We start from the raw sequence: 24,884 nt of genomic DNA, 5'->3' as shown, positions 1-24,884 counted from the left end.
GGTGTTTTGATAAGGCACAGATGAGAAAGAAATTTGTGGGAATGATTATTATCAATTTGTGAAGCATCAGCATAAAAATGTCAGTGAGTGAAAAAAAAAGGTTCATTTCGAAGCAATTTGTCTGTTAGCAGACACATACTCTGCCCAATTACAGCTCATCAAGGTGAAAAAAAGGTATGCATATGACAGGAGCTGAGCTGTTGTTTCTGAAATGAGAGGGGGGGAGACCTAAAAGAAGCATTTTCGTGCATTCATCCGGATTCACCTTCTCCGCCCTCCTCTTTTGAAGTAGTTTGACACGTCGAAGAAATGAGTCCCCTTGGAAGGGCTTTCTTTCGTTTGTTATCTCTTCTCAATATTTCACTATCCCCCCTCTCTCTTTTGCTCCATTTCGTTTTTGTGTGTGTGTGTGTGTGACTGTGGTCAATTTAGTAGAGATCAAAATGGGGTTGGACACGACGAGGGGTGGGTGTGGACGACTTCTTCTCTTCACCTGACCTCTTCGTTCTTATGATGTTGATGAATCAAAGGTGGGAATTCAAAAGGAAAAAGAAACAGTTCAAAAAGTAGAAGGGAAACATACAAGGGGGGAATGGGCTTTCAAAGAGTTCCATAGCACCTGTGCGGATTACGAACAATACCTGTCTAAATTTTTTACTTCATTCCTTTTTTTTAAGAACAGGAAAATGATTATTCCCTTCGAGACTCGTCAGTTGATTGTCATACTTTTATTTAGCTTTTTTTCTCTTTTTACCATTTTTCTTTAGATAATTCTCTAGCATTACTTTAGTGGAATGACTGAGCGAAAGTGACGAAGGGAATGCTGGCCCTGCTGTGGTTGTACAAAATGAAAAAAAAAAAAGAGGCTTGACCTCAAAAAAAAGGAAGAAGAAGCTCGACGGGGAAGCTACGCATTTATAAATACATGTCAGCAAAAAGACTGGACATATAGTCAAGACTCTGGGGGTGAGTAAACAATTTTTCTTAGTAGAAGATGGGCGAGTTATTTGTTTGAGGTGGGCCCCCCCCTGTTTACACAATGGGCAAAACAGACAGCAGCAGGCCACTGAACAAAGGTGGACTCCAAGGACCCAACAGCTTCCGTTTTCGATTTTAATCGGGGGACTGTAAAAAGTCCTTAAAGTTTGGTCTCAAATGATGAGTGAAGCAAAGAGAAATGTTTTAAAACTCCTTTCTTTTTTAGCTTTTTTTTTTTATTATTATTATTTGGGGTTTTCTGGAGAGGATCACTCATAGTCGACGAGATGTATACATAACAAACACGGGCTCCAGCGTTTTTCACGTACACAAACATGACCATATATACATACATAGGCGCGGTTTGGAATGTTTTAGACCCTAACGTAATATTTTCAGATTTTTTGTTTCTTTGGGCTTTGGCTGATCAACAACAACTTGTCCGACATGGAAGCGTCTGTGTATATCAGTGTCGATCGATTTATCTTATCGGTTTGACTGAAAATTTTTAAAAATATTTAGGGAAAAAGAAAGCTTTTCGTTTGCCTTTGCTTTTGTATTCACGTTGTCGTTTACCCGATAAAAAAAAATTGTTTTTTAGGTTCACACATATTGTTGGCCTGTAGACACACATGCATACACGTCGGGTGTGTCGCTTTTTTGACAGCTCAACTCACTTGATGGGTTGTCATGTTCACTAACTGATATATAGACTTCTCTCTTCTTTTCTTCTTTCTTCACACACACATGGCGTTTGCCCTTAATTCAATGCAGCGTGCGCATGTGCCTTATCAGAAACTTGAAAATTGAGTGTTGACAGGTCCGGAACAACGCCCATAACGTTTCGAAAAGAAAAAGATATACTGTGTGTATAGTTTTTCTTTTTTCCCCGCGTTAAACCGTGTATAGTAGTTGTATCAACATTATGTTTATGGACTTGTGTATAAGAAAACTCTTCTCTTTATGCAAAGCGTTTTTCTCTTTTAAATGTGTGTTGGTCTTGTTGAGGCACTCAACGGCTACCCAAATTGGGAAGAGAAAAACCCGAACATCTTTCTTGATTTTAATGCAAAACAGAGGCAAGAAGTTGAACTTGTTCTTGCGTGAGTCATCCCTGGAATTTCTGCTCGATTTTCTGATCTTATCGGTTCAATCAAGTTTATAAAATTCAGAGAAATTGGGTAAAACGATTTTGTATTGGCTGTTGGCTCTTTTACCAGATGCTGATGGACTCGTCTCACCTGAAACGCACGGGACGTTATCTGTCATCGTTGTTTGTTCAGAACACGGGATCCTCATCATCATTATTTATGGGCCCATTCTTTTTAATGTGAATTAGATTAGAAGGGAAAAACCCACATAAATTGTCTAGTAAAAAAATGACGTGTAGACATTTTCGTTGGGTTTCTTCCCCTCTTGTTTCTCAACTAAAAATGAATCAATCAACCCAGCGTTGGGACTGAGTAACTTTTTTATCAGATGGAGAAGACATTGATAACACGGACTAATTTTCCTTTGACGCTTGTTTAGTAATTCAATTTCAGATGGCGGACCCAAAGCCCCTAAACTTCACCAACGTATTGCTGCATTTAAGTAAGAATATCAAAATCAAAACATAGTATTTTGCTGATCAAAATTTTCCTCACTTCATCTTGCTTTTTTTTCATTTCGAATCAGACAAAGAAGCAGAAATGAACGAGAAGGGGAAAATGAATTGTAGCTGTCCGAAAAAGCTCTTTTATATTGGATGGATTTAGCTCTCTATCGTATTTCCTTTTTATCCACAACCTCCTCTCCCCCCTCTCCCTTTTTCGTGAGCGTTAATGGATCCCTCCGGGATTTACGGAGCGTCCGTGCTTCACTGCCGGTTTATTTTATCAAAAGATATATTGCATGGCAGGAACAGCAGCATAAGGAGAGGAGGAGGAAGAGAGAAAAATTGTTCACTCCAATAGTCTCCCCTGTCGAGCCAGGAGTTTTTGTGGTGTCTATAAAGGAATCAATAACCGTTAACATGCGTGAGCTTAGAAACACATAGAAAGATGAAAAGAAATCGAGTCGATCAGGAAGGCCCTTGGTCAGCGCCATCTAACAATAGAGCTCAGAACTTTTGTACTGGTAACTGTCAGAAGCTCGGAAAGGAAAGATTCATGGGTCGCTTGTGTTTTGGTTCAGTTTTCGGCGCCGAGCTACAAAGAAAAACATGTCTTACCCGCCGATGAATGATGCCGTCCTAGCAGGAGTCCCGCGTCTGTTGGATGATTTACAGAAGCTGTTGGAAACGCACGATCACGCAGACATCCTCTTTCTAGTGGGCCGGGAGGAAACGGCGTTCTACGCTCATCGCCTGTTGCTCAACGCTCGGTATGAAATCTTGGGTGTGATGATGCATATGTCATTTGGCCATAAACATCAACACTTCACATTTGATTTGTAGGTGTAAGACTGCCACTTTTCTCAAGAGGGCTGTGCTGCCGGGATCTTCTACGCAAACCATTAGATTGCCCAATCACAAGCCAGACAACTTTAAATTGGCTCTCGTCTATCTCTACACTGGCAAAGTTCTCCTGGATGACCAAAATGTCTTTGAGATGTGGACATTGTGTCAGGATTTGAACCTGGAAGAACTCAGGCTGTTTTGTGAGGATCACATCACCAGAAGCCTAAATGTGGACAATGCCTGCGCTTTGCTGGCTTCAGCTTTGGCCAAAGAGGATCAGCTAATCCAGAGGAACAACACTTCCAGCCCAAGTTTCGTGGAGCGTTGTGTCCATTTTATTGGTGACAATGCTATCGAGTGCTTTCAAACTACTGCCTTCTTGAGGTTATCGAAAGATGCCCTCATTTGCTTGGTTTCTTCTGACCATTTAGCTTTGGAGGAGGTTGAAATTTGGCGAGCAGTGCTGAACTGGGCAAGGCATCAGGTAGGCTAATGTACATTATTTTTTCTTTGGTTTTTGGTTCTGTAAACTCATCCATTCATACGACCAGGCCAATGTTTCTCAGTCGAATACTCAATTGTGGAATGAGGACGAACGTCAGCGCGTTTGTCAGTCTTTGGGAGGTGTCATCAATCATGTCAGGCTTCTGTTGATCGACAGCCAAGTCTTTGCCGAGGAAGTCGAACCGACAGGAGCCGTCCCAATGGAAGTCTCCCTCGAACGATACAGACTAGCGGCTTTGCCAGCGAAATTCCGCGAACAGCAACAGCAGCTGCCTCAACAACCCGTCAACCATGAAGATAAACGACTTCAACCGCGCGTGCCCACCAAAGCCTTTGCTAATTCGCAGATTCTCAACCGAGATCGCGTTTCTTTGCAAAACGTGCTGAATCAATGGTACTCGAACTCGCATTCAACCCTCTCGAGTGTCACCTGGAAACTTGTCTTTCGTGCGTCGCAGTACGACTTTTCCGCTTCCGAATTCCATCGCATCTGCGACGGCTTGGCACCTCTCTACGTCATCATTCTCGGACCCAAGGGCGAGGTTGGTAGGCACCAAATTCAACGAAAAGCTATCAATTAATCAAATCCTTTATTTGGAATTTTTCAAAAGGTCTGTGGTGGATTCACCGATGTTCCCTGGACTCTTCCACCGGCCAGTCAACCCGTTGTGAGCAACAAAGGACGTTACATCGCATCGGATAGAGCCTTCCTCTTTACTCTAGTGGATGGGCATGGTCACGTGTCTCCGCAGCGATTCGACATCACGAAAAAGACATTCGGCATTTGTTACCACCTCGAATGCGGGCCCATTTTTGGAGCAGGTGCTGACCTCTATGTCTCGGATCAATGTCATGTCAACATGGATTCGTACTCGAATTTGCCACATTCCTATGACGGTGAAGACGCTTCCCCCGACTCGCTCATGGGCGATTATAACTTTTCCATTCTTGAATACGAAGTCTACACTCCTGCGTTGAAATGAATAAGGCCCTGCTAAATACTCATTCTTACGTATACGCTTCATTGCAATTCCGTCCAAAACAATGATATTATTTTTGTTTCTGAATGCAGCTGTTATATTATCACGTTTTTTGGCTATTTTTTTTTTTCTTGTTCCTTTAGGAAACAATATACTTTACCGTTTTTTTTTGTTGTTAGTTTCTAGACTCTTGTTGCGCCCTTTTGACCTGCGTTTGTTTGAGGAAAACAAACACATCCGTCATCTTCGACTGGTCCGAACTGTCGACAAGGACAGCAGCAACACGGGCTGTATTAAATCACGATCTGCCCATCTGTTGCCGAGTGATCGATCAGCTGTGTTTTTTTTCCCTTGTACGCCTCCCCCCTTCCTTTTGGGAAATCTTTTCTGAAATGAGTCGACGACTGTTATTTATGTGTTCTGTTCTGTATGAGCGCGCGCGCGCGCTCTCACCAGGGGATGTTGTGTATGTTGACAAGGCTAGCGTGACGCATGCGAGCCGGGGTTAATGGGCAAAGCAGTCCAGCTGCCTCTCAGTGTATGCAACCCTCCTCATTATACGCCAACATTTGGTTTCTGTTTCCTTATATTTTTTAAGCCTCGAACAATATTTCTATGCCAGGATTGCCAGACGCCCTTTTTTATTTCTATTTTTCCCTTTTCTTTGGTTTTACGTCATCACATAGGCGACTCTTTTAGTCTCTTAAAACGTTCCAAAATAGCTGAGTAACACACGTCGTAAAATGCCGATCAGACTTGCATGCGACTTTGCCTACGTCTTCCGACTCGTAATAATCACGTACTATAACAGGCTACGTAAGTACAGTGGTACCTACACTCGGAATAAGGAATATATTCCGAGTTTGGTGGATGGCTTGGAACATTTTTATAGCCACTTTGGGGGCCATGTTTGTTTATTTACGAGCGTGCTGGAGCTTAGGGAGTCGTGTTTATTTTAATGATCACTTTTTATTGGCTTTCCACTGTGATTTACGGGGCTATTAACTGGGACACTGATCCTCTAATCAGTGCAGCCGAGAGTTTCTAGGCTACAGCCAAGATGACAGCTACAACAAGGAAAATGGAAGCAGGTTTCCAATTTCGTCTTGATTCCATCTGTAAATAAAAAGATTAACAATGTTAGCGAAACAAAGATTCAATCTCCCACTGGATTTTTAAATTACGATGACAAAATGAAACGATGATAAATAGATTTTAATATGTTCGATTAAAGAAAGTTCTCGTTGACAGCAAATGTATCGATACTTAAAATTTTTAATTAATTACTTAAAAGTCTTAATTAATTAATTAATATTTTAAAAATTCGTTTGGCAAAAAGCTCTTACAAAAAAAAATAAGATCATTAAAATAATGTATAGTCTATATTATTTTTTGTCGAATGTTTTTGATTCGATGATGTCACCAAGAAAAGGCTTCACCCATTTTAGGTCGTGAGTCGTCATCAGACTCATCTTCAAATGAATCCTTTGTTTCACACGTGTGGTTCCTGTCTTTCCCGGCAAACGAGACATCAGGGTGACGAATTTCACACCTAGATCAACAAAAGGTAGACCAAAATAACAAATAACACTTTATTAGTGCTCAAAACAGCCGTGTAACATATAGTCATTTTCATTGTTGCTTACCTTTTAAAACTGGCGGTGAGATAAAATCTCGTAAAAGTCGATTGAAACAACAGTAAGGTTCAGTCCTCTTTAATTAATGGCCACCAAGTTTCTTTATTATTGCCCTACAGAAAGGATGTTTACATTTTCTGATGTGCCACACACGTTTTTGTTATTTCTAGGAAATTGTGAATCTGTTGCAAGACGCGTTGGTCCATATCGTCTCGCAGCTTGTCGTAAAGGTTGTACAGATAGCTTTTGGACAGTTAATGGACCACATGTTTGTTTCCTTTAGAACCCCAACGGCTATTAGCCTCGCCCATTTATATTGCCAGTCGAATCCCTTAGTCCCAACGTTGTAAAGCGAATTCAATCAATCTGTAAAGTCAGCAGTTGATGTTTAGAATCTCGTTTTTTCTTTGTTATCTTGAAGAAACACACGACAGTTTTTTCTTTCGTCTTTTAAAATGGCGTGACCTTGATAACAAAATTGCGTTCATCCCCTTTCTTTTTTTCCAAACTCTGACATATGCCAGTTGATGTTATCTTTCTTTCTCGTCAATTACTGGCAGCTGTTGCATTAGAGGAAGAAACGAAACAGGATGACTTGTTGATTACTAAACAGATAAAGACAAAATGGCGTCTTGAACTTCCCAAGTTTTACAACAGTTAAATGAAGGATTCAAAAACCGTTTGCTTTGTAAGTACATTTGCGTATCGGATTTCAAACGTTAGAGGTATGATTAAACAAGAGAAGGTATTCTTAATTAATGATGGATCGGATTTTGGCGTAATGGCGTCGACTCGACGGTTAATGAGAAAGGGATTTAGTTACTAAACTAGAAGGAAGTTTGCTAAAGATGATATCAGATGCCTTTTTGACGGATTGTAGTCAACCTCTTGTAACGGCAAAGATTTTAACGCCGTTTTTCAACGAAGTTTTCTCTTCAAACGTAAAATGAATGTTTCGAAAGGTCATCTATTCCTCTCGAATGTTCATTTAGTTTTTTTTCTTGTCGTAAAGGCAGACAGCATTTTCCCCGTTCTTTGTGGCTGGCGATGTCTTCTCTGTAGTTCGATATCTTAGAAAGTTTGGCCTGTGATTGCTGGGTGAAACTTCGTGCTCATTAGGGGGCCATGTTTGTCGCAAGGGATTGACGGCCACCTTCTTGATTGAACGCTTGACATCTGGTTTCGATGTGTGTTCGTTATCACTTTTACAGTCGATTTTTCTTTTGTAAGATTGAACTGGTTGATTTTCATTTGATTTTCAATCAGGTTCTGTTTTGCTTGTTTTCTTGCCTGCCCCATCTATGGCACGGGAATGTTGCAATCGAGTTGGACCAGAAAAACAAACGAAATGAATGGTTTTGAATAACAACGAATCAAGGATTCCATTTTGGTCATTTTGTCTAAATTTGTATTCAGGTTGCAGTTCAAAATGTTTATCAGCCAGTTCTTGATTAGAATTTTTTGAACATACTTTCCTCATTGATAAAATAGAGTGCAATCGCAATTTGGGAAATGGCTCGTTTAACTGCTTTCCGATCGTTTCGATGACCCAGTTTCTTTTTCCTTGTTTCATCCACTCATTATACTTCTTCTATGCGTTGAAATTCCTTTCACGCCAAATGTGAAATAAAGGCCAAAATGATGGAACGGCATTTAATTTGTTCGAAAGAAGAGAAACGTTTAGCCATTTGAAAGATGGATGTACTATTACCTCATAACAAAATCCATCAATCAAAAAATATCAAACGTTTTGACGAATTACTCATTTCTATTGTGAATTAATTGGACGAAAATGGAATTCACATAATTAGGAAGAAGTCGCCCCCCAAAAACCTGCATTTCGGTACGGCTGAAAATGTGGGTGTGTATGTAATAAGGTTACCAGTGCATATCCATTTTCGTCTTTGAATGAATGTGTGGCGGTTGATCTGGTTTTCAGCTCACTAGTTTAGTTTTTTTCTTGTTGTACAGTAACAAATGAGTTTCCCTTTTAAGTCCTTTTTAAAAGTGGGGTAAAGCCCACATTTACAAGTATTTGCGCCCATCAATTAGTGTTCTCCTATACCTGTTGAGACAATTGGTTTGAAGTGTGCCTTAAGTAGGCTTAAATGATTCTTGGAAATGTACGGCTAGCACTACCCACCTCTAATTGATGGGACGATAGGCGCATATCTTTTTATGTGTTTAAAAGCATTTTTTTTTTCATTGTCTTTGATGAACCCTGAGAAATTTTGTTCTCTCGCAGTTTCCCACGATCGTTACTGGAGGTGTTTCTTTTACAGCAGATTAGACACCTCAAAAAATTTGATGAATCTCATCGATTTGTCTTAAAGTAACAATTAAGTTCAGTTTTCTTTTTGCAAATCGATTTTTTTGCAATTTGCCGCATGTTGTTTGCCTTGTTGATGTTCTCCCTTTTTACAAAGAATTCTATTAACCTGTCTCTAGTGTTTAAACTCAGACACGTTCTTTGCGTTAAACGTGTTGCGTATAAAGGCAGTCAGAACTGCGCGTATGTTAAATCGATCGCCATATCGTTAGTCGTTGTTGATACGAGTCTAATGTCAACTCTTATGTTGACGTTTCCAGTCACCTTTGTTTGCATCTTTTTTCATGCAGCCATTTTCTATCCGAACTGTTGCACGTAGGCGACATGCATTTCGATTTGTTTACGACTTGAAACCTTAATCCAGCATTCCTATTTTTAAAATACTTTCTCTTTGTGTGTTTTGGTCATTCCGAAGACTGCCATCGATAACTGCTCCTTGTGCGAGATTGCGATAATCCATAGGAATTTCCATTTCATTTCTTATGCTCTTTTTATTTTTAACTCTTTTAGTTAGCTCGTGTCCAATTTCCTTATCGGTCTTAATCTGTATTGAAATGAGGATTTTTATTCTCTTGTTTTACTAAAGTCTGTCGTCGTAGCAGATGTGCTTTTTCGTGGAAAACGTTTCGAAAATTCATAGTTTTTCATAGAGTGCCTTGTCCAATTGATTGCTGCCTCTGCGTGAGCCGTGAACAGGTTACACTTTTACGGCTAACCAATTCATGAACATGCCGTTCTCGCATTTTTTTTGGCCAATTTTTTTTAGAACCCCATCATTTTTTAATGCCCTATTTTTATGACTATCCATTTCCTGTTCGACGTGCTCGTTTCGATGTTTACGAGCATCTTGGAATTCTCTCGATTCCAGATTTTGTTTTGAAGACGATGAAAAAGACATTGTAAGTGATTTTTGAAGTAGGCTACACAATCTCTAAACTGTTGGGGGTAGCGATCAAAAACGATTGTGTCTACAAGACGATCGATGTGGACGTTGAGCGCTTCGTTGACTAAATGGGTTGAATCCACACTTATCCGTCGTTACCCAGGCAACCATTGCGGATGGCAGCGCGCACGCAGCTAACTTGGCTACGTAATTCAGATAAATGCGTTTGGCGTTGCCCAGCGTGATAAGTCGTGACTGATCTTTGACTTTTATGTCTGCCGTCTATCGAAAATGTTTTTCTTTTTTCCTCTCGAAAATTATGACCCGTTCTTAATGGTCGTAAAAAGTAATTGTTGTCATTCTGACTGCGCTTTTTATTTATTTTTTTTTTTCTCGCTGCTAGAGACGGTCTTGTTGTCTTTGATGTTCGCCTTTTGTTGTATTTTTACGATGTAAAAATAGTGTGCAGGTTTACGGCTTCCGTCAATGTTTACTCTTCATAAGTATCTGTTATACGTTATCTTTGGAAGTAAGCCGTGTCTTACATTCTATGGTGCAAGCAGGATTATTGTACGTGCCCCGTTGATAGTGTTTGAAATTGCCACCAGTTCCGCGGAATTTGAAGAACTTAACATTTTTATTCCGATATTCTAGCAGACAACAAAAATGTGTTTATATTTTGAGAATGGGGTGGGGTTGGAAAGTTACTTTTTTTTTTTAAAGATAGAAATCAAATAATGGCATTTTTATCGCTAGGATGTGTAAAGTTGCATAAAGAGAGATAAAAACGAATCCCGGCAGCCGATGAAAAGTTTGCGGCGTTACAGCAATTCAAGTTTTCGAGCTGGGCACAAGAAGCCCTTGCAATGTCGATTAGGGAGGGTTGGTGGAAACTAAACTGGGGAAGGCGTCGATGTTCATCTTGTTAAACATTCAAACATAATCTGCCATCCCTTCTTGTTTGTTTTTCCTGAGGTTATGTTTCCATGGAGCGTGAAACGCGATTGTTTTTGACACTGTCTCAGGTTTCTTTTCAAGTCTCTTTGTTTTTTTGGGTTGTTGTTGTGATTAGATAACCATGTTATTTAAATGAAACGCGATTTTTTTTTTGGTGGTAACAGGATTATTTATTTCCGTATCAGTTTCTTTTGAATCGAGAAATATTTTGACATTTCGTGTTTATTTATGCGGCATTCCGCCAAAAGCATAAGACCAAAACGCTGATAAAGTTGAACACGCTGAAACCCCAGATCCACAAGGAAAGCATGAGAGACAGTTCGATATCTGTAGCGCCTGGCATTGAGCTTCTCGTCCATCCAATGATTCTTTTGACGTCGAGCGAGTAATACAATTTCGTTCTGTCCATTTGTTTCCGGATCGTTGACTCGCCCGTCTCTGCTGTAGCTTGATCTCGCCTCAACATTGCTGGAATGGGTGGTCCAATGATGGTTACTTGATCCAGTCCATAGATGTCGTTGTGGTTCTGTTCAGCAAGCACCGAGTTTGTTATGATTAGGATCAAGGCAATTGTGGCTGCCAATGTCAACATGTTGATCACTTGCCGGCAAAACGAGACGCAGAGTAAAACAATCAAGTAGAAGGATCCAATTTCGTACCAGCCGAACAGCATCATGGCTGTAAACAATAAAGTACACAACTTCATTTTTGCTCAGTCAGTAAACGAAACAGTAGCTAAAAAAAAAATGGAAACTTCTATCTAGTTATAAGCGTCGTATTCTCCGCTGTTAACTAGCAAGGCACCCTATCGCGCTCTTTGTGTGCATTTGAATTTGTTTTTGAATTGCAAATGTTTTATTTCCATTGTTTCTATGTTGCCGCGGTATTTTCGAACCGCGTTCAACGTTCGTGAACGTTCAAATGTATTCACTTTCCATTCTTAGTAAACCATTTGTCTTTGTATGGTAGATGGGCCTCCTTTGCCTGACACTGAGGCCCATGTCCAATCGCAAATGGAGGTCGCATGCCATACAGCTCATGTTGATTGTGCAAGGTCGTACCATCAGACAAAGGAGACGGCCAGTTTTTATGAGATGGTTCTCTCACTTTGCATTCCTTTCTCATGGTCAAACCGTAAGAGATTGAGAATGATAGCCGCAGGAAATGCTATTAGCAATTCTTCTTAACATGTGATTTATGAGCTACAATGAGCAGGGAAAGTTAGAAATTCTTGTTTTTCGCTGTGAATTAGCAAGAAAAGTGTTGCTTAACTATCGCTGTTTAAGCTAGATTAAAAACACACGTAGAGATCTTGTTAGTTTCATTTTTGTATTTAATCTGAGGCCAATTGGAAGAGAAATGAAAGTGGCATTTTAAAAATGGCTTTTGAAATTTGATTGCTTAACGACAGGCAAGGCAAATCCACATGAAAACGCTGATGACGACGTTGAGCATAGTGAAGCCCCAAATCCACAATAATAGCATGATGAGGATTTCCGTATCGGTAGCAGATGGGAGCGAACTTTTCACAGTTTTGATGACAGTCCTAACAATTTGATCTTCATAGATTTTCGTTACGATTTCCGGATTCGTATCTGATGTTGGCGTAATCGTTTGATCGCCTCTGACCGGCTGTGGTGCAATGATTGAGTTGCTATTGGTTTGGTTTAAATGATCAGGGTTCCCATTGTTCAGTTGGGCTCCTATCAATGGTGCCATTATCATAAGACAAGCGATAATTACGACTGACAACATTCTTTTATCGGAAATCAAAGCGAGAAAATTCATTTTCTTATAGAAATAACGAAGCCAAAATGTTTTGGATAAAATTGAAACTTTAGCGACTTGTAACGCCTTGCATTGAACTTGTGACAAGTAACCCGTTATTCTGCCCTGTTTTTTAACGAGATCATTCGCTATTTGAAATGACTTTTTGTCATATTTGTTGTTTTTACATATTTTTAATTTTTTCGATTCCTGTTCGAACAATTTGACTCGTCTCATCGATCGTCAATTCGTGGAATTCGTTGAAAATGGCGTTATCAATATTGACGTGCACAGCAACCTTTCTCTGCTTGCATGACAATCATAATTAGACAGGGGGATAGTAGAAATCGCGTTAGCTGCCACACGCACGCGAAGAAAGTAACAGAGGCAATCAACCCAAACGTGCGGTACTCACGGGGAAAAAACGAAGATGTTAACCATTCAAATAGCGCGTGCATCGCGCTTGATTTGATCGTTATTCGATAACGCAATCTCAGTTTTTATGTGTCGCACTTTGATGATATTCTGGTTCGCCTTCAATGTAGCGTGTGGCCTGCATCTTGTTCTTTTTTTTTTTTGCTCTCCCGGTGCTGGCCGGTTATCTAATTAATATTCAGTGGTCGTAGGCGAAAGCAGCTGGTTTTTAGAACTGGAATCCCCAGATCAAGATTGCAATACATTGCACCGTTTACAGAAAACAGGCATTCGAAAATGTGTCATGATATCCATTTAAAGCCGAGTATCCGTTATGAGTCGTTTTGGAACTCATGCGGACATTTAGAGGTGCTTTGCAAAACAGACAATGTAAGCCAGCATTCTCTTTTTTTAATCGTTCGGAATTCCTTCGATTTTTTTTTTTGTGGTTAATGTATTTAACACGATTTTAAACTAAAATCAATTGATGTTTATAGGGCTAAAATATGAGTCAAAATGCAATGGGTTACTGAGTTCATTTCAAAGTTATGGGCGTATGGCTGATAGTTCCAATCGAATAGCCTCGTGTAGATCCATCAGAGGTGGTCTAAATGGTAGTGAAATAGGCACTTGATAGATTGTTAAAATTCAACCGTAATCGAGACTTACGCTTCGTCGACAAACACTTTTTCTTGGAGTGCTTTAATATCGAATCTAATGTCCGCTAGCAGTATGAGAAGATGTTCAAAATTGCCGGGTTCGCCCTTTTCACCTCGTATTCCCGGCTCGCCACGAAGACCGCGCTCTCCAGTCTGCCCAACTGGCCCAGCAGGTCCCTTCAATTTCACTCAAATTAATCATCGTGGGTTCGGTTAGAAAAAAAAAATGTATCAAATTAAATTTTTTTACGATGGGTCCTCGTTTGCAACGACAGAATTTACTGGGTGGTCCTTGATCTTTGGGTCCGCTGGTGATTAGTGTATACGAATCTAAAGGTAGGTCGTCCGGTTCCAAAGCCTGCGATTGGGCTATCCCATTTTTACCCGGTCGTCCTATCGGTCCAGGACTTCCAGGTGCTCCATTAGGTCCAGGGAACCTATCGAAATGATTTCATTTTTGATTCTATGTTGATTTCTTTTTAGCCTGTCAATGCAATTCTAAATTGTACCCTCTTGGTCCTGGTGGCCCCTCAGGTCCCGGTGGTCCTATAATAACGTCTCTCATGTTTTGGCGCAAAATATTCTAATAATTTCACATTTTAACGGTGATTACCTTCTGGGCCTGGAGGTCCGGAAGCAAAGCTGTATAATTTGATAGCCGTGCTCATGGCTGTGATTTTCTCTTCCAGTCGTTTCATTTTCTGTTCCATTTTAGTGACGTGGTCACAAGACGCTTGACAGCGGAGCATTGTTTCGTTCACGGACTCGCTAATCACTGTCGCCTGCGTCACGGTCGAATTGCCATCTACGACAGAGGCGGCGGCAGACGTATCACTTTCCGGTTGGCAAGTACGGCCGTCGTCGCGTAATGAGAACCCGCTCGCACACCGGCACTGGAATGAGCCGGGAGTGTTGAAACATTCTTGTTCACAACTGCCGTTATCCTCGTCGCATTCGTCAATGTCTGCCCGTGTTTTTTTTTGTTTGTTGTTGTTAGTGAGGTGGGGGGAGATAAGAATTTGTCGTGAAAGTATTTTACGAATGTTTACAACAATTAACTGCGTGTTGGTTTTTTTTTTTTAACGTACCGATGCAGTAGGGTCGTATTCCGTTCTTTTGATTCTCGGCGTTGAACTTGTAACCAGCGAAACAGGTGCAGATGACCCGACCGAAGAAAACGGAACATTTTTGTTCTGCGTGGTTTAGTTAGAAGAATGATGGCTGAATCGCATTGAAATTGATGATGATCTTACCGCACAAGTCCAGCGTGCAGGGGTCCTTATCGGCCGCTACACAACGGCCGGCTATAAACGTGTAATTTTGGCAACAACTGCGTTGAAAACAATCTTTCCAACCGTCCGTTTCCTTGTCTAGAAATATCACATTAACATTGTTATGCGTCTAATATTTAAAATTGGTAACGAAAAGAAAAATACCGTGACAGCGATAACGTTGCACGATGACATCCTCAGACGGACATTGAATGGGGCTCGGTCTGCAGGTTCATTCAAAATGGTTAAAGTACGTTTTGAGGGACACTCAAACTTTAGAATTCTAGTGCACCTAACAGCCTGCAGGGCATCTAAATCGGACAAATCGTCTGCTAAGTAGAATCCATCATCGTTAACGAATTCACCGTTAGCCCAGTTCGATGTTAGGAAGAGGATTGTCAAGAGAAACCTGTAGAGAATCAAATTAGTTTGCAACAAACACATTGTTTTTTGTCGTCGAGTAAATCGAGGTTACTCTTGGCTAGACATGCTGACTGATGGTGAATTCGTGCTCAACTGGCTTTGAAGGAATTATAAAAATGCACCCGTTTTCTCCGATCAAAATGTTTATGTTTACACGCGCTGGCCATGTGGTTAGTGTCGCTTGAAATTTTCAATTTCCTATTTCCTGTTCCCATTTCTTTTCGTTTTTTTTTCTTTCTTCGTATTCTGCATTAGCATTAACTCTCGTGATTTCGAGTTTTTGTGGGCATGTCTTTATTTAATTATTTTTTTTTACAACACGAAAAAGAAGTAGACATGGCAATACGTAGAAACTCGTTACTATTTACAACACGATTGGCACTGGCAATCAATAATTATACAGTTTCATATGTAGGCACTTGAATCATAATTAAAAGGGTGGGTGTGTCACTTCTTACTCACTTATTAAGTATAGGGCTATATTGTGTGGCATATGGAGGAGAGAGGATCAGGGCTGTTGACGCCCTTTTAGTGGCTGATGCGAGTTGAAATCGTAAAAAAATAATAATAACATTTTGGGACGATAGGAGATAAAAAATTCTGTTTCACCTCTTTCGTCCAATGACATTGGCCTGGTGTTGAAACAATTTCCTTCTGGAAATCGTTTAAACTTTTTAATTATTGTTTTTTTTTTAAATCATTTTGTGACTAGGCTTTTAATGTCATTGATTTTTCAAGTCGAAAAAAAAGGTTTTTAATTGATGACAGCCAATCGAATTTTTTTTTGGGCTGATTCAATAGTTTTAATGGTACAGTATAATATCTTAACAACTCTGTTTTGTTTCTTTTTCAGACAAGAGTTGAAAGCTCGAGCATGTGACTGCTCAAATTGGCATTGCCATTCAGTGCTGCACTTAAATCTAAAGTGGCTGTTGGCATTTGAGCAGGTGACATGATCCTTCCGTTGGGCGCATCTGGATGCTTTTCAATTCCCGACAGATCGGGCAACATCGTAGACGAGCCCTTGTACTACATTCGGGGATGGAAATCATCGTTAACAATCACCACACGCTGTGAGTCAAAATACAAAATGATTTGACACTTACCCTCTGCCAGACTACGATGTTGTGAAGCATGGCACAGCCGCAAAGTACGATTCCCACGCTGATCACTATACTTGTAGTGATGGCGGGAGTCGAAGGGAACTGAAGGATGGTGTAGAGGACGATGTCTGTTGGCGAGAGCAAAAAAAGAAACGGCTTATTAGTCAGTGAAAAGAACGAGAGCGGAAGTGAAAATCTTTGAAAACGAACCTGTGAGAAAGACGGGGATCGAGACGAAAAATCCAGCCACGGCGCAAATGCGAGTGACGGCCGAGTCCCTCAAGAACTTTTTGATCCTAAAACAAACACATGGAACGTTGTATAAATATAAACACACCGTTTAGATAACGTAATTTTGAAAACACGAAAACACTCTATATGCGTGTGTGCGTGCGTGAGGGTAAACAGATGTTTGTTAGTTTTAAAAAAAAAATAAGATTTCTTTATCGCTACTAACCGATCTCGACTTGAATTTGATGATGAGCAGGTCGAGGCTGTTATCAGGCGGGCGGCGAAGAGGAGCTGGGTGGCGCAGACGAGGCAGCAGCACACGTCCAACGTCATTGCCAGGGAGCAAAGTGCTAGGCTGACTTCGTAGACGGAGGCGGCCTCGTCTGGCGAAACGATGCGCACCTGGTCGACGAAATGGATGGCGTCTGGCGGCGGACTCATTTTGAGCAAGAAGATGAGGCCCAAAAGAGCCATCATCAGGGACAGGAGACACAAAAGGCCGAGCGAAGTCAACATCTCGCGCACTCCGATGACGCTGGCGGAAACCTGACGCGTTGCAGCTGCCAGCTTCGTAACGGACGTCGGCAGAGGACTTCCGCGCCGGATGTGCATTCCACCGTTGGCCGTAACGCCTTTATTTAACCCTCCTCCACTAAGAATAGTACCACACACCATACAGTTAACAAAAAATGAAAAAGAAAAAAATAAGCGTATAGAAATTCAGTTAGAATTGATGTGACAACCCCTCGTTTTCCTGCGCTTGCAGAGGGTGGAAAAGAAAAATGCTGTAAATTCTCACCCATTGGACAGGAAAGTGTGGTCTCCAATCGGGAGCGAGCGATCCGTGATGAAAATGGAAGAGGACAGCGGGCCGTTGCTGAAATTGAAAGGTAAAGACTCGTCCCTCGAATGATCCAGATTGCTGGTTAACGTTGTCTTTGTATGATTAGCGCCCGTTCCAGGACTGATGTTGCTCGCCGTCGGACTCAGCGAATGCTTGGACGTGTTGTGCATGGAGATGTTGTGCAATTGCGGCTGTTGTTTGGTGCTGCCCGATCCGGCCGTGGAGTAACGTCCTGGCGAAGTGTAGCCGTTAGCCAAATGATGCTGATGCGATGGATGAGGAGCCATGACGTTGTTGTTTGTAAGGAGGCGGCGAGGAGGCGGTTCGAGTCGATCCGACTGGCCCGATTCTGAAAGTCCGTTGGATGGAGTACGCAAATGATCGGTTGGCTGACGTGTACTTAGGTGTTTCAACATGCCGGATGATTCGCTCCTACTACTATTACAACTACCGGACGAGCTACTGCTTTCATCGATCAAGAAAATACAAAAACAAAAGACGATGGAAAGGTAAACAAAAATATTTTTTTACTTTGAAAAACAATAAGGATAGAAGATAAGTTCGACTGATGCAGAGAGAAAAAAAAAATAGGGAAACCTGTCTACTTTAAAAGCCAAATAAAATTTAAGAAAAAAATCGTGCAGGACTCATTACTAATCACATTGTTCTTTAATGCTTTTTCGTGTAATTTCTAAAGGACGCAGCTACCAAATCAATCAAACATTAAAGATTGGAAGGGTATATACGCAAGCATATATAGCTGGAACAATAAAAACGAGAAAACCTGTCTTTCCTTTCTTGCCTTAAGGTAAAAAGAATAAAAAATCGTGCAGCCATTGATTACTAATCGGAATGTTCGTCTTGATTCTTCATCCCTTGCTTCCTTTTTTATAATTTTAAACAAGAAAATATGATTATTTCTGTTTATTGTTTAATTTTCCCTTTTCTGCTCCGCTTGTTCTTCTTGTTTCAGCTCCACCTGGCTAACGTAATGAACTCCATGGTCGGCATGTTTTTTTCCCCAGAAAAAAACACATATTGACTCTTTTGGTAGGGGAGAAGAAAAAAGAAGAAGATGATGATGATGATGGCGTGAAAGTGCTCGTTAAACGTATGGACCTTTTTTTTCTATTCTATCCTCCTCCTTTAAAGCTCTCTATTCTCTCGTGTCTTGGGTGATTATAGGCTGGCTGTAAGTGGTCGAATGCTCAGGTGATGGGCTTAGACACTCGAATGAAAGGCAATAAATTCCGCCCCGTGGGATGGTATCGGAGGAACCCCCCTTTGAAAGCCCTAGAGGTATAAATGACTACTACTACAACCATCCTTTTTTCCAAAATGCACTTTCGTCTCAATTTCTATTTTTAGTGGTTTTCTTTTTCACTAAATGAAGTCTGCTGATTGTTTTTTTTTTCTTCTTTGCAGTTCCCCCACGGGCTGTTTTCTACCTGGGTTTTTGCCCCTCTCGATGTCCCTGATCTATCGGAATAATTGTTGATGGATTTTCGGCGAATGAAGAAAAAAAAAACAGGTTTTGGCTTCCATCATCTCTTAACGCCTTGTAGATTTATTTTTTTTTTTTTGTTATTTTTACCGTAAACCAGAGACCTGCCGGAAGACAAGTGGGCCCGCGTGGAGTGAAAAGTAGACCACAAACAGGTAGATGAACAAAATTGGATGAAGGAGAGGAAAGAAAAAAAGCGCATAAAAAGAAGTAAAAGAAGGAGGTGGTGTTGGCGAGAAGAATTAGTTGACCGATGGACTGGAGACAATGCCCTGTGACACGTTGCCCGGAGCGCAGCCGGGGTGTCCGAATCAACATAGAGAGCTGAGCGCCATTTTGTTTTGGCCACTGACCTTTTTATCATCCGGCTACGATGGTGGCTGCTGCCGCCCGCTGCTGGTAATGCTGGTGGCGAATGGTATTTATTTTCCCTTTTTTTTTCTCTTCTTTTTATTTGTTAAGAGAAGAAAAAAAAAAGGGAAACGAAAAGGTGATGGGCCAAGCTCTTCTCCTTTCAACTCCTTTTTTTTTTCTTTCGTTCTTTATTTTCGTTTTCAATGCCAAGGGCCGAACAGTCAGGGCGGTTAATCTCTATGAACGATCTTGGGACGATCTGGCAGCGGGAGTACCAGTAATATAACAAGACGACGAAGCCATGAAGTTATGTTGCGAGCGGATCACAGTCCGCCAACCGCTCCCGGATCGGATTGTTATTCTACACTAACCGATTGCCCGGGCGCCAGTAGGACCCTCGGCTTTTGCTTCGCTTAAATGAAAGGTGATTCGCAGCAGTTTCAAATGACCGCCCAGTTAGGGAGAGGTAAGACCCTACCTCTTCTCCTTTTACCTTCCTTTCTTTCCACCCCCGATCTCCCGTGTTTCCTTCTTTTTTATTATTCCCCCCTCTCTGGCCGTTGTTTTTGTTGTCGATCGGCTGGAATGGCGGGAAAAAACGGACGCACACACACACAGGGCTATTCGTTTGATAACTTTGGCCTTAACACACACACACACACACACACACTGGGTAGAATAATCCGCGGTTTTTTACGGCAAAAACAATTCTCCCGATGTTCAGCCACTGCAAACTTCTTCTTTTCTTTTTTATCTGGTTGAACTTTAGCTGGCCAGCAGCCGTTGCCGCCTTCGTGTCCTTCAAGTGAAAGTGTGTCGCTGAATCTCCAAAAACACGACACCGCTCCACGTTCCTTCCTTTTTTTTTTTTTTCTTGTTGTTTGCTGCTGTCTTGGGCACTTTCCAACGGTTCGCAACACGCAATGGGCCGACACGGTACTTGAAAACACTAAAGGGGGTCTGTTCCTCAACACACACAACAGAGCACGGGGCAATCACGAATCTCTTGTTTGTTGTTTTAGGTGCGCTTGTAAATTACCTGACGCAAGCTTGGGGGTTACGAAACTTCTTTTTTGTTGCTGAAACTGATGCGTGTGTATAGTAATCGTGGTTGCCGATTGCAGCTCACGTGAGAGAGATGTTGCAACCGTCTCGTCCGGCTGGAACTTTCAAACTAAGTCTACTACGTATGTACGTACCTCCCCTCTCTCAACGGTCCCCCTCTCTCTCTCTCTCTTTCTCTCTTTTTCTCTCTTTCATTCCCTTATTCTCCGCTTCTTTTCCAAAGGAAAAAAAAGGAACAAAAATACAGGGCTCTTTTTATTGTCCCTCTCTCTTCAGGTCTTCAAACACACACAAAACGAGGGCCTTTCTTATATTCCCTTTTTTTCCGCTTCCTAAAATATTTTGTATTTGATGTGTTCGGCACCAACACACTGTCTCTCTCTCCTGTGTGTGTCCGGCGTTTTGTTTGCTTCCATCTCCAACCCCCCTCCGCCTCATCGCAAAGAGAGATGAATTCTTCTTAGCCTTATATTTGTATGGTGACATTTTAATTTACCTGTAACAAAAAATATGGGAGACGCACTAGGGGGAACATGTAGAGATGTGGAATAAAGCAACGGAAAGGAAGTCGGGTCCCACTGCACCTTAATTCCCATCTCTTATTATGGCAGGTCTCTTTGAACCGATGAAAAATAGGAAGAAAAATGGGAAAAATGAAAATAAGAAATCTCATCCTCCTGAAGAGTTTGGTTACGCACTGGCCCTGCGGCAAGGGCGACTGCGACTTGGCAACTCCAAATCAGAAGAAATATTCAACCAAACAGAAAAAAAAAAAAAGGTAAAAATCGTTAACAAATTCATAAGAAAAAAGAAAGAGTCAAACGCATGTGTATGTGGCTCGTCTGCGTGCCTTCCGCAATGTTCCAACTGCTTTTTCTCCATAAATGTTTACCGCTGCTTATTTTGCTTCGTTGTCTGAGTAGACAAATAACGAATCGCTTTATCGTGGCTGTAATCTAAAATTCAATGCGCTTGAGCCGCCGATGGTGCTACAATGCTGCATTAACATATTCTAGATGCCATTTTTACACGTGTAATGTATGTTTCGCCTCGATCTCTGCCATTCGACACCAATCATAAATTAATGCTGGAGGAGAAACCAGGAGTTGGGAGTAGCATTTAGAATAAGATGCTGTGTTTTAAAGAGCGTGGAACGCGATGAATCAGTAGCCGGCCACCGTACGAGAGAGAGGCAAAGGTCCACGAATCGGCGCTGGACCAGGCTACCGAATAAACGGAATCTTCGTGCTCCTCGTACGCGGTGATTACTCCGTCCGCCAGAGGACTCCGTACGTCATCATCTGAAAAGTCGTGTTGTTTATTGGTTACTTTTTTTTAAAGGTTTGTTTTTACTGAAATTAGCATATTGTATGTAAAATGAATCACCTTCATCGTTGTCCTTTTCGTCAGACATGAGTTTGCCAAAGGGCTCGGATGACAAGGACGCGGCCGATGATAAAACCACTCGGGCGTCGCTTCCTGCTGTTAACACCAATTGATCGTGGAATACGTTATACCGTACTTGCCATACCCTGTCGTAAAAGAGAAAACATCACGTATTTTTTTAACTTCTTTAGCATTTGTCCTCACAGAGTGTGCTATCTCCGTGAACCTACCAGTGATAGTGATCGTGCCTGTTGAGAACGGGACGGCTAAGGTTGCGTACATCCCAGAACTTAACACATCCATCATCACCACATGTGGTCATGTAATATTGGCGATTAGGATTGAAATCTAAATCTCTAATAGGCTCAATGTGAGCATTTTCTATGTTGTAAATAGATCCTCTGTTGACTGAACGAAGGTCAACCACTTGAAGATTTGTTTCCATGGCTACAGCTACTTGATTGGTACCATGATGTGGAGACCAATTGGCAGCTGTTACTTGGTTATGGGTCTTGCACAGTGGCTCTGAACATATTGCATTCTGAATGTTGAAATGGTGTTTACATCTCAATTTTTTTGTGATTTAAAACCGTCTCACCTGCAGTTTGCCTTCATTGCTGAAATCCCACAAAGTTATTTGACTATCTGTACTGACTGTTATTACTTTATTACCATCGTTTGGTTGCCACAGAACTTTGGCTACCTCTTTTTCATCTCTGCTTTCCAAACTTGCTATGGCTTCGAGCTGGCCATGGGATGTTGAGTCCAGAGTATCGATAGACTGTCCATTTGTGGGCACAGGACTCATCTTGTAAATGGTAGCTGACATTTTTTGATTTTGACCTTCTTTATATAAGTAACATTAAATAATGGCAAGTTTTGTGGCTATCCAGTTAAGTGGAAAACCATTGTAATTTAGCTATATGTACTGTGAACTGTGCTGATTATATCTGCTTGGTTGGGATGGGCATTTGTCTGCCATATCTCTCCAAGAGGATGAGGATAAACAAATTTGCTCACTAAAACAGATTCTTCGTCATATTCAACACAGTGGATGGAGTTTTCCGACTTGAGAGATTGTGTGCCAATCAGAAAACGAACCATTTCGGTCTCTCCGTATTGGGCGCATAACGACCTAGCCTAAAAGAAAACAAAAACTTAGTTTAATGGTTGTTTGTGGAACTTCCATTAGCCAAAAAGACCTGAAAATCAAGGCCATAAATTATTGGTGCTTCCTCTTCCATCCGATGTATTCGTGTTTAAGGCTTAAGTTATGACACTTCTGAAATGATTACCACTATGAGATGTAAACACGATGCTGAACGCCATCTGTAGTTGAACTAAATAATTTTGTATTTAGCCTATTCGAAGGACCCCAAAGTGACAGAATAACAATTTGAAGGCGGGTATCGAATAACATATACATTTTACCGTCAATTATGTAGCTTTTTTATTAAAGCAGAAGAAAAGAGAAAAAAATGGAATGTGAAATGGTATTACGTCATGGCTCAATGGTTGGCCATTGGTATAATATGCCGATTATTACGGTTTCCTACTATCTTTAATGGCGAGGCCAAATGATGTTTTTTTTTAGCTATTGCGGGTTTAGAAAAATACTTCATAAATAAGTTGGACTTATTTTGTCGTGGCAAAAATTGCTTAGCTCAAAATTTGAACGGAGAAAGCATCATTTGGAATTAGATGAATTAAAAAGTTATACTCAGAATACGCTGATTTCGATGTAATGCTGATGTTGTAATAAACGGTAATAATGCCTACTGTCGCGCTAGCCGTAGTGTATTTTAAACTTCGTTTTGGCGTGGAATTTATGGTTTTTGAGTAATTTAAAACGTAAAAATCGTTGCGCTATAAGTACTTTGAATACGCATAATTCAAAAACTTCATATGTTACTGGAAAACTAATATGCCAGCTGGAATCAACGTTCGATTTTGAGCGTAACACGTGTTTTTTTTTAATGGAATTTTGAGAGATGTCTACGGCAATCCGTTTTACATTAAAAAAAAAAATTTCGGAAAAAAAAAAAAATCGCACTTTTTTCTTTTTTTCCGACACGTAGCCATCTACCGCTCAGACTCGTTATTACTAGCGTAGGCAATTTCAGTCCATTGGATGCCATTCGCAGTTAGTTCAGTAGCGTGGATGGAGAATAACGCGTGGATGGAGGAACAATTGAAAAATGGATAAGGTAATACAACAAAAGGATGGTAAGTATAAACATTATTATATTGGTTTTCAATTATTAATTATTGTTTATTAGATCAAATTATGAAGCTGCAGGCCCAATTATTGGAACAACACAAAATATTAGCTAACAGCAAAGCTAAGGATGGTAAGGCCTAATACATAATGATTCTATTTATTTGCTTTTATTCATTTGTGTTTTGTAGCTCAAATTTTGAGTCTACAAGCTCAGCTAGGGGAAAAGAACAAATTGGAACGGAACAGTTTCCAAACAGTGAAGGAGGTTTTTCAAAACTCATCCCTAACTGAACATGAGGATGAATTGGCATTAGGCGAACACAGTCAGGTACCTAAACTTTTCAAATAAGAATTCAAAATAAGTATAGAATTTTAACAAACAATTATTTATTGTTTAGTTATTCAGTCTTCCACCTGACAGTGTGTTAAAGTTAAATTCTGTTAGTTCTGCACTAAAAGAATTGTTAGTAATAAGTCCATGCAGCGAAGCAATTGAACAATTGTGGGACTGTATTTGGGTTGAAAATGGGTGTGGTACGGAAACCCAGAAATAGCATGAGTTCAACATAAAACATGAATTAGGTACTTTTCAGTTTTTTGTCTATCGAAAAAGTATTTTTAATGCTATTATTTTGCATTCACAGAATTTTAGTGGGGGGTCAAGTCAAGTCTGGAAGTGTTACAGGATGGGAGAGTGAGCCTACAGTTGAAAAACACTGAAAGTGCATTACCATTAAGGTATGAGGTAAAGTAATAGAGTATGCAAATTGTCTAATGAGAAGTTCCATCTTGTGTGAATGAATCCTGTGTAACAGCAATCCTTTATAGTTCTGTCACAGCTAGAAACCTCAAATAATTCTGCTTCTCTTGCTAAAGAACAACTTGTCCTGTTACGTTCAGAGTGTTGGGGAAACTGGGTACTTAAATGGCCCTA

General features: G+C 40.8%; 4 protein-coding genes and 1 long non-coding RNA gene across 8 annotated transcripts; 2 read left to right on the top strand and 3 right to left on the bottom strand.

Annotated features, from left to right (window-relative positions):
- Window positions 1-3,144: 3,144 nt before the first annotated feature.
- Window positions 3,145-5,073, top strand: LOC130686679 (uncharacterized). Its single transcript, XM_057509822.2, has 4 exons — window positions 3,145-3,342; window positions 3,416-3,902; window positions 3,970-4,464; window positions 4,534-5,073. The coding sequence occupies exons 1-4, from the start codon at window positions 3,182-3,184 to the stop codon at window positions 4,903-4,905; spliced, it is 1,515 nt and encodes a 504-aa protein (XP_057365805.1). The 5' UTR covers window positions 3,145-3,181; the 3' UTR covers window positions 4,906-5,073.
- Window positions 5,074-13,406: 8,333 nt separating this feature from the next.
- Window positions 13,407-15,376, bottom strand: LOC130686620 (collagen and calcium-binding EGF domain-containing protein 1-like). Of its 2 annotated transcripts, XM_057509746.1 has the most exons (10): window positions 15,295-15,376; window positions 15,112-15,228; window positions 14,985-15,043; window positions 14,802-14,918; window positions 14,637-14,741; window positions 14,162-14,512; window positions 14,058-14,094; window positions 13,799-13,985; window positions 13,559-13,725; window positions 13,407-13,496 (listed from the first exon to the last, which is right to left on the bottom strand). In XM_057509746.1, the coding sequence occupies exons 1-10, from the start codon at window positions 15,306-15,308 to the stop codon at window positions 13,436-13,438; spliced, it is 1,215 nt and encodes a 404-aa protein (XP_057365729.1). In that variant the 5' UTR covers window positions 15,309-15,376; the 3' UTR covers window positions 13,407-13,435. The 2 variants fall into 2 exon arrangements, with proteins under 2 accessions (XP_057365729.1, XP_057365728.1); XM_057509745.1 differs by lacking the exon at window positions 15,295-15,376 and having other exon boundaries at window positions 15,112-15,287.
- A 209-nt stretch (window positions 15,377-15,585) lies between these two features.
- LOC130686613 (uncharacterized) lies at window positions 15,586-21,212 on the bottom strand. Its single transcript, XM_057509735.2, has 6 exons — window positions 19,278-21,212; window positions 17,376-17,882; window positions 16,803-17,228; window positions 16,556-16,641; window positions 16,349-16,473; window positions 15,586-16,271 (listed from the first exon to the last, which is right to left on the bottom strand). The coding sequence occupies exons 1-6, from the start codon at window positions 19,286-19,288 to the stop codon at window positions 16,092-16,094; spliced, it is 1,335 nt and encodes a 444-aa protein (XP_057365718.1). The 5' UTR covers window positions 19,289-21,212; the 3' UTR covers window positions 15,586-16,091.
- On the top strand, window positions 18,389-20,112 carry LOC130686684 (uncharacterized). Its single transcript, XR_009422079.1, has 3 exons — window positions 18,389-18,531; window positions 18,606-18,719; window positions 18,846-20,112. It is a non-coding gene; the product is annotated as an uncharacterized LOC130686684 (long non-coding RNA).
- A 148-nt stretch (window positions 21,213-21,360) lies between the features above and the next one.
- LOC130686623 (EARP-interacting protein homolog) lies at window positions 21,361-23,041 on the bottom strand. 3 transcript variants are annotated; one of them, XM_057509751.1, is made up of 6 exons: window positions 22,932-23,041; window positions 22,659-22,869; window positions 22,328-22,575; window positions 21,960-22,270; window positions 21,730-21,875; window positions 21,361-21,644 (listed from the first exon to the last, which is right to left on the bottom strand). In XM_057509751.1, the coding sequence occupies exons 1-6, from the start codon at window positions 22,971-22,973 to the stop codon at window positions 21,463-21,465; spliced, it is 1,140 nt and encodes a 379-aa protein (XP_057365734.1). In that variant the 5' UTR covers window positions 22,974-23,041; the 3' UTR covers window positions 21,361-21,462. The 3 variants fall into 3 exon arrangements, with proteins under 3 accessions (XP_057365734.1, XP_059353631.1, XP_059353632.1); XM_059497648.1 differs by having other exon boundaries at window positions 22,328-22,572; XM_059497649.1 differs by having other exon boundaries at window positions 22,659-22,864; window positions 22,932-22,998.
- Between the last annotated feature and the right edge of the window lie 1,843 nt (window positions 23,042-24,884).

The sequence above is a fragment of the Daphnia carinata genome, chromosome 2 (assembly GCF_022539665.2).
Source record: "Daphnia carinata strain CSIRO-1 chromosome 2, CSIRO_AGI_Dcar_HiC_V3, whole genome shotgun sequence".
Taxonomy (NCBI): Eukaryota; Metazoa; Arthropoda; class Branchiopoda; order Diplostraca; family Daphniidae; genus Daphnia; species Daphnia carinata.
The sequence above is the reverse complement of the archived record's forward strand: the minus strand, read 5'-3'. Positions and strand labels throughout refer to the sequence as shown.